Source organism: Leopardus geoffroyi, chromosome B3, assembly GCF_018350155.1.
Source record: "Leopardus geoffroyi isolate Oge1 chromosome B3, O.geoffroyi_Oge1_pat1.0, whole genome shotgun sequence".
Taxonomy (NCBI): domain Eukaryota; kingdom Metazoa; phylum Chordata; class Mammalia; order Carnivora; family Felidae; genus Leopardus; species Leopardus geoffroyi.
Window position 1 is genome coordinate 113,408,747 of NC_059337.1, and position 13,108 is coordinate 113,421,854.

The window sequence follows — 13,108 nt, forward strand, 5'->3', positions numbered from 1 at the left end:
CTCAGTCTAGAAATAAAACCAGTCAGTGTTAAACACATGGGCTCTTAACATTACCTCAGTTCGTCATTTTACATTTCCTCTGTATTACAAAATTAAAATTTTTCCTGACTAGCAGAAATATCCCCCATCTTTACTCTGATCCGTGCCCGTTATTTTTACCTGATTTTGTTTGCCTAGATACAACTCGGAGTAGGCGAGACCACGAAGTAGCTGGTAGAGATTACCACTTTGTTTCACGGCAAGCATTTGAGGCAGACATAGCAGCTGGAAAGTTCATTGAACATGGTGAATTTGAGAAGAATCTGTATGGAACCAGCATAGATTCTGTACGGCAAGTGATCAACTCTGGCAAAATATGTCTTTTAAGTCTTCGTACACAGGTAAATAAAGTTCTCATACTATTTTTTCCACTGGTCATCTGTTTTTTTAGTGGACAAAAGAACTTAGTCTCTACTATTTCAATTATAAACATTTGATTTAAGAAAAATACAGGGGCGCACCTGGGTGGCTCAGTCGGGTAAGTGCCTGACTTTGGCTCAGGTCATGATCTCATGGTTTGTGAGTTGGAGCCCTGCGTCGGGCTCTGTGCTGACAGCTCAGAGCCTGGAGCCTGCTTCGGATTCTGTCTCCTTCTCTCTCTGCCCCTCCCCCACTTGGGCTCTGTCTCTCTCTGTCTCAAAAATAAATGTAAAAAAACAAAAAAGAAAAGTATAAATGCGGGCACCTCATGGCTCAGTCAGTTAAGCGTCCAACTTCAGCTCAGGTCAGGTCATGATCTTGCGGTTGCGGTTCTTGGGTTCAAGCCCCAAATCGGGCTCTGGGCTGACAGCTTGGAGCTCAGAGCCTGGAGCCTGCTTCAGATTCTGTGTCTCCCTCTCTGCCCCTTCCCTGCTCACACTGTTGTCTCTGTCTCTGTCAAAAATAAATAAACATTAAAAACATTTTAAAGAAGTATAAATGCTTTCACTAAATGCCTTCAGAATTCTTTAATATTAAATTGGGTGAAAACATTTATCAAAGAACTTAGGGTAGTTAAAGCGTATTGCCTTAATAATGTTATTAGATAGAAAAAGCATGTTCCTGTAATCCCTGTTTAGACAGTGTGCTTCAGTTGAGGAACACACAGTCATGCAGTGGCAAAGGCAGGGTGAAAACCAATCTCCTAATTCAGTCTGCTTTTTCTTGGGTGTACTTTTCCAGAACTTCTTTTTATATATGTGTGTGAAATTTTTCTTGATATTCTGCTTGTATTTAGATCCCAGCACCCAATAACATTACTGCTTATTTCTACTTCCTCCAAAATGGAATTTGAATATGGTTATTTATAATCTTTATGTGATCTTATTAGAGGATATTTTAGCATCACATAGTTGTATACCTTCAGTGTCATTTTTATTTCATTATATAAACAGGGCAAGCTAATTTGTGTGTGTGTGTTGCATAGGTACATAATATATTCTTACAGTGAATGGTAGGATCTTAAAATATTGTGAATTGTTACAAAGATGTTTGGAAACATAGGCAATGTTGTTTTTTTTTTAAATGATATTATTATTTGAAGTATATTACTGGGAAGCAAATAAATGATGAAAATTATTATAAAGATCCAAAATATTTTTTTTTTAATAGTCATTGAAGACTCTCCGGAATTCAGACTTGAAACCTTATATTATCTTCATTGCACCCCCTTCACAAGAGAGACTTCGTGCATTATTGGCCAAGGAAGGCAAGAATCCAAAGGTAATAATGTTGTACTGTTCCACTGAAAGTAAACATGAAAGAGTCATGACCTAATATGTCACAAGTGCTTAAAAGCTACATCGGCTTAAGCTTTCAAACTGATTATTCTTTGAGCCCTGTCACTTTTCCCAAAATTTCTGTTGTTGCTTCTGGCTGGACTGTGACAGCTCTCCAAAGCAGGGACTTCCCTTGTTGTTCCCCACACAGTCTCTATTGTTATCCCAAATGTGTGGTTACTCTTGGTATTCCTTAACCTTCTTTACATGGGTCCATGTTATTTCCAATAGAGATTATGTGACCTCCCTGCTTTCTACCCCCAAAGAAAAAAGTGCTCAGCAGATTCTTAGGGATTACCCATTTTTCTTTGTTAGATACTCTGTATATGTGGGGAGCCGACTTGAGTGCTCTTGATTTTCTCTTCTTTTTTCTCTTTTTTCTCATTGAAATTTATGTTCTATTTGCCTTCTCCCTTTGGTCTTCTCAAATGACCTGAAACGGAAAAATTTTTTTTAATTATTTTAGATGCTGGACATGGTTGAGGTAGTTCACATTTTACTAAACATTGTTAGTAACAAAACTATACTGATGTACTTAATCAGAAAGCATTGACTTTGTTTAAATATGTGAAATGAAAACTGTCAAGTGACTTACTATATCAAAGTAACAAGTACTTTCCCTTGTTTTTTGCTGATTTTTAAAAAAATTTTTTCTAATTTTTTATTTTTTAATGTTTATTTCTGAGAGAAAGTGAGCGAGCATGAGGGTGGAGGGGCAGAGAGAGACAGGGATACAGAATCCCAGGCAGGCCCCACACTGTCAGCACAGAGCCTGACACAGGGCTCGAACCCACAAGTTGTGTGAGATCATGACCTCAGCTGAGCCACCCAGGCACTCCCCACCCCCCGCTTTTTTTTAATGCTTATTTTTGAGAGAGAGGGTGTGTGAGTGGGGGAGGGACAAAAAGAAAGGGGACAGAGGATCCAAAGCGGGCTCTGTGCTGACAGTAGAGAGCCTGATGGGGGGCTCAAACTCAGGGAACCATGAGATCATGACCTGAGCCAAAGTCAAATGCTCTACTGATGAGCCACTCAGATGCCCCAGATATCTTAAATATTTCTGTTTTACAGAGGAATCATTTAGGTCTCCTCATTTCATTTGTTCTCTCTAAATCTCCTTAAAAACCATAAACAGGGTGCCTGGGTGGCTCAGTCGTTAAGCATATGACTTGAGCTCAGGTCATGATCTCATAGTTGGTGAGTGCAAGTCCCATGTCAGATGAGCTTGTGTCCTGCTTCAGGTAAAAAACACAAGCCGCTGGCGAGCCCCGCTTCTCTCTCTTTCTCTCTGTCTCTCTCTCTCTCTGCTCTTCACTCACTTGTGCCCTCTCTCAAAAAACAAAAAGGGGCGCCTGGGTGGCTCAGTCGGTTGAGCGTCCGACTTCAGCTCGGGTCACGATCTCGCGGTCCCCGAGTTCGAGCCCCGCGTCGGGCTCTGGGCTGATGGCTCAGAGCCTGGAGCCTGCTTCCGATTCTGTGTCTCCCTCTCTCTCTGCCCCTCCCCCGTTCATGCTGTGTCTCTCTCTGTCTCAAAAATAAATAAACGTTAAAAAAAAAAAATTAAAAAAAAAAAAAAACATGAACACACATCGTCACGCTTTTTTATAAGATTCTTAAAAGTCACTAAAAGCGTGCTCGCTTCGGCAGCACGCATAGTAAAATTGGAACGATACAGAGAAGATTAGCATGGCCCCTGTGCAAGGATGACACGCAGATTCGTGAAGCATTCCATATTTTTTAGAACAAACTGAGGGTTGATGGGGGGTGGGAGGGTGGGGAGGGTGGTTGATGGGTATTGAGGGCACCTTTTGGGATGAGCACTGGGTGTTGTATGGAAACCAATTTGACAATAAACTTCATATATTGAAAAAAAAAATTTTTTTAACATTTATTAAAAAAAAAAAAAGTCATTAAAAGCATAACATCACTCCTTTCCTGATTCTTGGCTATACACCATAGCCACCAGCCCTCTTTCTTCCTCACCAAGATAATATCTTTTCCCGTTCTTGGTCTGCTTATGTTTCTTATTCAATCTGTATGTGAAGGTCATATTTTTCAGTGTCTTAGGCTATAGACAATCAAGGACTTTCTCATCCTACATGATGAGCGTAATTCTGGTTGCTTTCTTTAGGCAATCTGGTTGAAGTAGGCTATCTGGTTAAAGTAGTGTTTCACCCTTTTTTCAGTTTTTGCAACATAATTGTTAAGTTCATTAATTAATAGAGTCAAAGTATCTGTTGTTCTTAGCACTTGGGATGATACCCAAAAAAATGAGACATGGTCACTGGCTGTTCTTGAGGGGGTCACAATAAAGAAAACAAAACTGATACTCTGTGAAACTTAGTGCCCAGTAATTACTTTGGTAGACCAGAAGAAATACCATGGTTGTTTAAGGAAAAGGCTGGATATTAAGGACGAGAGTGGACTTCATCCTACTTGTTCAGTCTAATTTTTCAATTTTCTAATGTGCACATTTAACTTTTTTGTTAGTTTTTTCTTCTCCAAGGATTCAGTATTGTGCAAAGGGCTATCTGTATACCATTCCAGAACATGTTAGGCAACCTTCTTTGGGTTGGTCGTCTGGAGTGCTCTCATGGGATTATTTATCCTATTATTTATTTTGAATTAGCTATCCCAAATTGAGTAAGGTCTAGAATGATACCAATTATACGTATTTTTAAATGAAGAACTTAATCAGGACCAAGATGTTTTACTAGTTTACAGTATGCTTGATTTTCTAATGAGAAATTTCTAATTTTTATTTTTTTTTATTTTATTATTTTTTTTTTTTAAATGTGTATTTTTATTTTTGAGACAGAGAGAGACAGAGCATGAACGGGGGAGGGGCAGAGAGAGAGGGAGACACAGAATCGGAAACAGGCTCCAGGCTCTGAGCTGTCAGCCCAGAGCCTGACGCGGGGCTCGAACTCACGGACCGTGAGATCATGACCTGAGCCGAAGTCGGACGCTTAACCGACTGAGCCACCCAGGCGCCCCGTGAAATTTCTAATTTTTAAAAATTAACTTTATTGAAATTATTTTATATATTTTACCTGTATAATTCATTGAGTTTTGGCAAAATGTATAGCTGTGTCACTGCCATGCCAGTCAAGATTTAGAACATTTTCATCACTTTAGAAAATTCTCTCCTGCTTCTTTATATAAATTAAAAATAAAAAGGTTTATTATTCTGAAAGAGAAGGGGTGGGAGGGAGACAGAATCCCAAGCAGGCTCCATGCTCAGCATAGAGCCCAATGTGGGGCTCCATCCCACAACCACAAGATTTTTACTTGAGCTACCCAGGTGCCCCCATGCTTCTCTGAAGTTAATACCCCTCCATTCTTCCCTAGGCAACCACTAATTTCCTTTCTGTGACTGTGGATTTGTCTGTTCTAGCAGTTCATTTAAGTGGAACCATAGTGTATATTTAAGTTTGCATCTGGCTTTTGATTAGCATAGTGTTACTGAGATTTATCAGTGTTGCATCTAACAGTTCATACCTACATATTGCTGAGTCGTATACCATGAGCTAAATATATCACAGTTGGTTCATTCATCAGTTAAAAACCATTTGGGTTGTTTCCAGTTTTGAGCTGGTGGGATTAAAGCAGCTCGAAATATTCAGTCTTTTGGTGGACGTGGATGTTTTTGGGTTTTTTTGAATTGCTGGATCAAATGGTGAGTGTATATTTTAACTGTATAAAGTTGTAAAGCTCTTTTAAAACAGTTTGGTTCCACTTGCTCCCACTTTGGTTCCATTTGCTTCACATCCTTACCAGCTTTCGCTTTTGTTGGTTTGTCAACAACTTTTGCCATTCTAATAAGTGTGAAGTATCATTAAGGTTTTCATTTGCATTTTCCTGATGACTAATGATAGTATTTTTTCATGTGGTTATTTAAGTATATTCTTTTGTGAAATGTCTTATTTTTTAAATTGGTGGTTTTATTGAGTTGTAAATTTTTTTTTATATATTCTGGAAATATTTTCTCAAAATATTTTTAATTTTAAAGAAGCACACTTTTTCATTTTTCTTTTAATGATTTTTGCATACTGTCTAAAAATATTTGCCTACTTCCAAGATTATAAAGATTTTATCCTATGTTTTCTTGCAATAGCTTTCTTGTATTTGGCTTTTACTCTTAGGTCTACAATCTCTAAAATGTCTGTTTTAGTATGAAGTAAGGATGGTGTTGGTTTGGTGGTTTTTGTTTTTATTATTTTTTTTAATCACATGTGGATGTTCAGTTGCTCTAGCATCATTTCTTGAAAAAGACCGTCCTTTTTCCCATTGAATTCAATTGGCATGTTTTTAAAAAATCACCTGGCCAAATATATAGTGGAGAGTGGGGTAGGATTATTTCTGGACTCCATGCTGTATTTATGCTAATTACACAGTCTTGATTACTGCAGTTTTATTTAGAAGTTTCAAAAAAAAGTCAGAAAAAGGAATGAAGTATTCCTACATGGTGCATCATGGATGAACCTCGAAAACATTATAAGTGAGAGAAGCCAGTCACAAAACTACATGTTGTATGATTACATTTTATGGCAAACCTATAGGGACCTAAAGTAGATTAGTGGTTGCCTAGGGCTGGGGGTTGGGAGACAATGGAGAGTGGCTGCCTAGGGGTATGGATTTTTTGGCTGGGGTGGGAGGATGATGAAAATATTCTAAAATTGTGCTGTTGAATGCAGAACTCTGTGACTATACTAAAAACGATTGAATCATTCATTTTAAAATGGGTGAATTATAAGGGCACCTGGGTGGCGCAGTCGGTTAAGCGTCCGACTTCAGCCAGGTCACGATCTCGCGGTCCGTGAGTTCGAGCCCCGCGTCAGGCTCTGGGCTGATGGCTCAGAGCCTGGAGCCTGTTTCCGATTCTGTGTCTCCCTCTCTCTCTCTGCCCCTCCCCCGTTCATGCTTTGTCTCTCTCTGTCCCAAAAATAAATAAACGTTGAAAAAAAAAAAATTTAAAATGGGTGAATTATAAATGAATTGTATCTCAAGAAAAGTGTAATCAAAAAAGAAAATCCCAGATGTTTCTGTGAAATTGAAAAGATGATTTCAGGGGCACCTGGGTGGCTTCAGTTGGTTAAGCATCTGACTTTGGCTCAGGTCATGATCTCACGGTTCGTGGGTTCAAGCCCTGAATTGGGCTCCGTGCTGACAGCTCAGAGCCTGGAGCCTGCTTCGGATTCTGTGTCTTCCTCTTTCTCTGCCCCTCTCCTGCTCACACTCTCTCTCTCAAAAATAAACATGAAAAAAAAATTTTCTGAAAAGATGACTTTAAAGTTGATATGGAAATTAAAAAGAATAACCAAACACTTTAGAAAAAGAACAGAGTCAGAGGCCTTTTGTCTTTGTTAATTTTCTTTATTGTCTGTCTCTTATTTCATTAACTTACACTTACTTTGGCTTTAATTTGCACTTGCTCTAGTTTCCTGAAGAAAACTTAGATTTTAAAATCTTTCTTTTCTAATAGGCAGTTATAAATTTCCCTTTAAGCAGTTCCTTAATGGCATCCTACAAATTTTGAGGTAATTTTTCCATTATCATCTTGTCAGAAATTACTAATTCCCTTTGTCCTTTTCTTTAATACATGGGTTATTTAGAAGAATGTAATTTTCACCAATTTGGAGATTTAAAAAAATACTTTATTGATTTGTAATTCCATTATGGTCCAAGAACATTGTAGCCTTTCAAAAATGTTTGAGCCTTATTTTTATGACCCAACATCAGTTCTGTGTGCATGTTCCATAAATGTAATGGTTAGAATGTTAGAGGGTGGTGTATCTGATTGCCTTTTTATTCCACTTATGTTTTATCTCCTTTGGTATTTCTAGTAGTGCTTTTTATCACTCATACGATAGAAGTATTGAGCAAAAACAAGTCCACATGGACCAGTCAGGAAAGTGATGGTGTTCCTCCCTGGATGCAGAATGTAAATAATCAGTTAATCTGATTGTACTCTGAATTCCTGCTAGAATGGGGGTCTGAGAGGACTAAACTCCTATGCCAGTTTTTTCAGTCCAAAACTTTTTGAGCAAAAACACTTTGTTTCATCTTAGTTATAAATTGTTATTTGAAAAATAAGAGGAAATTAAAAGTACCAAATGGTAGATGCCATTTTGGCAAAGGACAAAATAATGTCTTAAATTTGATAAAGAAAAAACAGATGGATTGTTCATGTGAATCTTCGTAAGATGTAGGGTTTTACATTTCAGCTCTAGCACCACGAAATTTAGATTCTGTTTTGAGTTCTGGAATGTTCTTTCAATAATACTGAGATTTGAGTAGAATAAGTTTTAGCAAGAATGTTACAGTGTATTTAGTTATCATGGTGTAGTAGAATCCCCTAGGAAACAAAGGATTCTGTGTACCACAGCCAGATGCACAACATTCCAGAATGAAAATTAGAGAGCCACACAAGAAACTGCTGCAGGACAAGCCAGAGCTGTCCTATTTTTAATAGGTTTTCCTACTGTTACAGAAGTTCAACCAGTTGAATGATAGAAGTTGTTTTGCATTGAGTGTCCAATATAGTATTGGTGTGTCTTTTATATCTGAGACATTTGGACTTGAGTTTAATTAGTTCTCTTCATTGACAAGGGGTGATCTGGGTGCTGTTTTACTTTCTTGAACACATGTGCCTGGTAATCCAGAGGATTCTGAAGAAGTTTTGCACCTAGCTTTATCTCTAAGGCTCATCTATACGAAACAGCTATTTCCTTTACCCAGTATTTTAAAGTAGCCTACTCTGTATCATTTCTGAAACTCTTCTTAGGATACTTCTTTTGCATCTTTAAAGACCTCCTTTGTGTACTGAAAATAGAGAAGCAGTTTAAAGGCAAGTAAACATTTATTAGATTATTAAATCTTGGGTTGACCAATGTTTTCATAGAAAGATATCCACTCTGTTGATCCTTTTCTTTTCCCTTGATGTTTATTTACCCTGCCGAACAGATATAAAGGGCAGTGGCTCTTCATTAAGCCAAGAGTAGATGGCATTTTGGGTCCTACCACCCTTGCTTCAACCGGAAGGGTTCACTCTGTATTACAAAAGATGTTATTTTTTAGGGAAAGTTTATAATGCCCTAAAATGCTTGAAAACGAAGGTCTGTAGGGAATTCAAAGTAACAGTCTTTGCTCTTGAAGCCTCTAGTCTAGTGGGTAAGACAGAAATATTTGAAAACCTGAGTAACAGTACAAACAGATTATGTTGCATTCCAAATGATTCAGTATGAGTCCTAATTGACGCCAGAGCAAAGGAAATCACTGAGGCCAAAACAGGGTTGAGGAGGAGCTCCTGAAGTTGCATATATTGAGATAGCAGGCAATATAAGGTCATTTTTTGTTCTTGAGTCATCTCTGACTCATCGTCTATTTTGTTAACGGAATTACCTGTTTTTGTCTTCTTTTTACAGCCTGAAGAATTGAGAGAAATCATCGAGAAGACTAGAGAGATGGAGCAGAACAATGGGCACTACTTTGACACGGCAATTGTGAATTCAGATCTTGATAAAGCCTATCAAGAATTGCTTAGATTAATTAACAAACTCGATACTGAACCTCAGTGGGTGCCATCCACTTGGCTCAGGTGAGGGAAACATCCGTTCTGTGGCGTGATTGGACCTGATCTGGCAGCCTACCACTAGGAAGATAGCCTTGATACTTCAGCAAGACCCTGAGTACAGGTGGAAGGCCAAATAAGCTATTCTTTGATCTCAAACTAGGGAGAAGAAATTCCCCTTAGGCAATTTGTTCATAGCAGTTATTATTCTGTATACATGGCTTCAGAGGTTCTTGGCTCCTTTGGGGATTCTAAATGGAAGCTTTCAACCAGTTCCATTTTATCCATGTAAAAACTTTAATTCTGTTTTCACCTAACTAAATCTTTTCTGCCTGGCCCTAGTTCCATGAAAAACTTGTGGGACTATATCCAACGGGCCATATCTCGCATAGTTCTAAATATTGATGCTATTTAACAGTTAAAGGACTTTGTGGGAATTGGGGGGATGGGGACTGTGCTTCTGTGCACTGGGCAAGACAGTATTTGGTTAGAAGGCTGGTTTTGTCATCAGAAATCATTTCCTGGGGATTCCTAGCTGGCTCAGTTGGTGGAACATGAGACTGTTGATCTCTGGAGCACCACACTGGGTGCAGAGATACTTTAAAAAATGTGTTTTCCTGAAAAGAAAAATGGTGCCACTTTGGTCTCAAGCTACTCTGTTAGGCTTGAATTCATTTGTGTGTCTTTTAATTCTTAAAACATTCCGTTAGAAACATCAGTTTTTTAGCTACTTTGTGGATCAGATTTCACTGCACATTCAACAGATTCTGATCTAGTTAAACTTACAGAGCATATGCTGATCTTTTTAAAACTGTCACAACTGATTCTATAACCTTGCTTTCTTTAATCTGTATAGTACAATAGAATGTATAAGTTACACTTATGAATGGCAGATGGTCATAAACTGTTGATCGTTTCTTCCTCATGATGCAAGTAGTTTTTCATATACATGAGAAGACAGCACATTCGACAGTTTTTGCATTTTTATACATGAGCACAGTAGAATTTGAGGACTATGCCATATAGGTAATAAACTGGAATTCTGTGATGAATATAGCTGCTGTACTGTATACTGATATTTAATAGATTGACAAATGGTTATTGATAACACTCATTCAGCATTGGAATAAAATTATATCCAAGGGGAAATGCTAGAACAATTGACTTTGAGATCACAAGGAAAGGATGACCTGAAAGTCATTTGAACATTGTAGGAAAAGATCTTGGGGGGGTGGGGGGTTAAGCATATAGAAACAGGTTTTTATCCTATCACGTTCTGCCTCTTATGACCAGAATGCAGCAGCTTGCTACACCATAAATGTTTAAGCTAATGGGATTTTCATACTATCTCTATAGCTGTAGCTTTAAATTTTAACTTCTGTAATTGGCATGGAAAGTTATTTTGTAGTCTTTTCAAGCCTTTAGGGATGGTGTGATGTGTGTCAAATGACCTCAAATGTGAATGTCTTGATTTTATTTTTATGATGATTTTAGCTACAGCATTTCCTGTTCCCAAAGCTAAACACTGGAATAACATGGAGTTGTCACTTAATTTAACATAAGCAATTGTTTTTAAGGTGTTTTTCTTGGTGTCGTGTATGTATTTGATTTCTGTGTAATTTTATTTGAACAAATGTAGATAGTTTATGTTGCCGTTCTCTGTTCAAATTTGCATGGCCTTGAAGTTGGCTGCAATGTGTCTTATGTGGAAATTCTTCCTAAGGAAAGGTTATCTTGAAAGTAACATTCCTGGGTTAAGGGAAGGAATGCCACACATACTATTTTTCAGGTCTGAAACACTCCAGCTTCGGGCAGTGAAAACCAAGGAATATTAGCACTTAACTCTTCAGTTCTCCAGTTTACCTTTCATTCCTTAGGCGAAAGTAGTCTATGGTAGACAGTGGAGTTTTTTGAGCTGCTTTTCATAAAACTGTTTTCAGCCCTAGCATCTAAAATGGTGGCAGTTTAAGTAGCTCTTGTGCCAGTTCCTAAGCCTGCAGGCTTTAAAAGCAAATCTCCTACCAAGGCACATGCCATGTCAAAGTATACTTTTTGAGGGTCAGTGAAGTCCTATAGATCTCATTAGCACTGGTAGAGGGATAGAAATGTTCACATCCCAAACTTTTTTCAGTCCCAGTAACATGGATGTATTGTGTTGATATTCAACACAGCATCCCCCTACACAAAGTGAAAACTTAGTTGTTTTTGACTTCCTTAAAAAAGAAAAAAACCTTGCTATACACCCAGTTGTCCAACTGCTCTGGCCACAGTTCATTTCCTGTCCCTTATGGTTCTGATTGGCGACTCCAGTGTGGGAGAGGTCTTATCCACTTATAGAATGGTATCAATAGCTACAAAAATGCCTATTAGTTCAAATAAGGAAATCTCTTCCTTTGCTAAATTTTCACAAGTCACAACAACTGGAAAGGAAAACAGTACTTAACACTAATTCAGATTTGCTTTATATGAAAAATGTAATGTCTGGATTTTTTTTCCTTATGGCCTAAGGAATATTGATAAGGAATAATTTGAATGTAATTTTCTGAATGTGTATGGAAAATATAAACCAGGGATTTAGCCTTAATAAAAGGTAACCATTCTTGACATCTATTGTTAATCCTCCTTTGTACTCTTATCTTGTATCTGCACTCTTATTGAGTTGTCCTACTGCACACTGTCTTGTAAAAACAAAAGTAAAATTATATTTCAAATAAAACCATTGAGTAAGTTGTGTTTATGTCCACTATTCGAGGTTTCAACTCACGTAACCACCCTGTCTTCAACTTTTTGCCATAAAGTTCACTGGATTCTCTGGGTGAAATGTCAAATACCTTTTCATGTATTCTTAATGGCAGGGGAGTGCCCCCTATTGGTACAGATGTAGGTTCTGTCTCCTGGTTTTAAAAAATTAAAGATAGCTTAACATTGTGAGCTTAATCATATAATAGGCAAATTCAACTTCTATGCAGCCAAGGATTGTAGGACATGGTTAACTCCCACCCTAGCCTCAAGTAGACCACATTCACTTCTCCCTTTTCTACTCTACCTCTCTAGATCTCCCAGAGGAAGCAAATCATACCAACAAAAAGTGTCACACATATACATACCTGCTACCCAGCTGGCTTTCCATTCTTGATCATTCCCTTCCCCTATGGATCACATCACCCCACACAAACTGTTCACAATTTCTAGTTGATCAGTATGCTAAAACTATAAAGTCATCTGAAGTTGTGTAGGGAGTTTGACCAAGGCCAATAAAAAATGGAGTTTTAAGAAGCCATGGGAAAAATCTAGGTTCTTCTCTTGCCTCAGTGTTTTAAGGTGAACACTAATTTTACCTAAATGAAAAACTATTAAGTAACCTGGCTCTCTATAAGTACACTTCAAGCTAACTTTTGCCTCCTAGAAAGGCAGTACATACTGCTTAAGAACCAATGCCTCCATGCCAGCTCTGCTATTTGACCTGACAAAGCTTCAGTTTTCTCATCTGCAAAATGGAGAGGATAAGATTTACACCTTACTCCGGTAGTGGGAGGATTAAATGTAAGCAGGTCAATGTTACCTATTTTCAAAGCTCAGGAACTCACTCACTGGTTTTCCAATCATTATCAAAGTTACTTACAGAATAAAAGCTCAGATTCAGTGTAACAGGATTTCCTAAAACTCAGCTCCTCCAGCACAAGCCTTGTGTCTTACCTTCACCCAAAGTTTTAAATCTAGGGGAGGCAAAAAAGGATAG

The 13,108-nt window shown here is 38.1% G+C and overlaps 1 protein-coding gene and 1 non-coding gene across 6 annotated transcripts in view; both read left to right on the forward strand.

The window, feature by feature from the left end:
- Positions 1 to 12,085, forward strand: part of PALS1 (protein associated with LIN7 1, MAGUK p55 family member) — a 94,510-nt gene extending 82,425 nt beyond the window's left edge. For all 5 annotated transcript variants that reach the window (XM_045451322.1, XM_045451325.1, XM_045451323.1 and 2 more), the window contains exons 12-14: positions 178 to 380; positions 1,630 to 1,740; positions 9,224 to 12,085. In XM_045451322.1, coding sequence (XP_045307278.1) covers positions 178 to 380; positions 1,630 to 1,740; positions 9,224 to 9,400 — 491 coding nt within the window. In that variant the 3' untranslated portion in view covers positions 9,401 to 12,085. The remainder of the gene's footprint in view (positions 1 to 177; positions 381 to 1,629; positions 1,741 to 9,223) is intronic.
- Positions 3,428 to 3,534, forward strand: LOC123584503. Its single transcript, XR_006705471.1, has one exon. It is a non-coding gene; the product is annotated as a U6 spliceosomal RNA (small nuclear RNA).
- Positions 12,086 to 13,108: the final 1,023 nt, after the last annotated feature.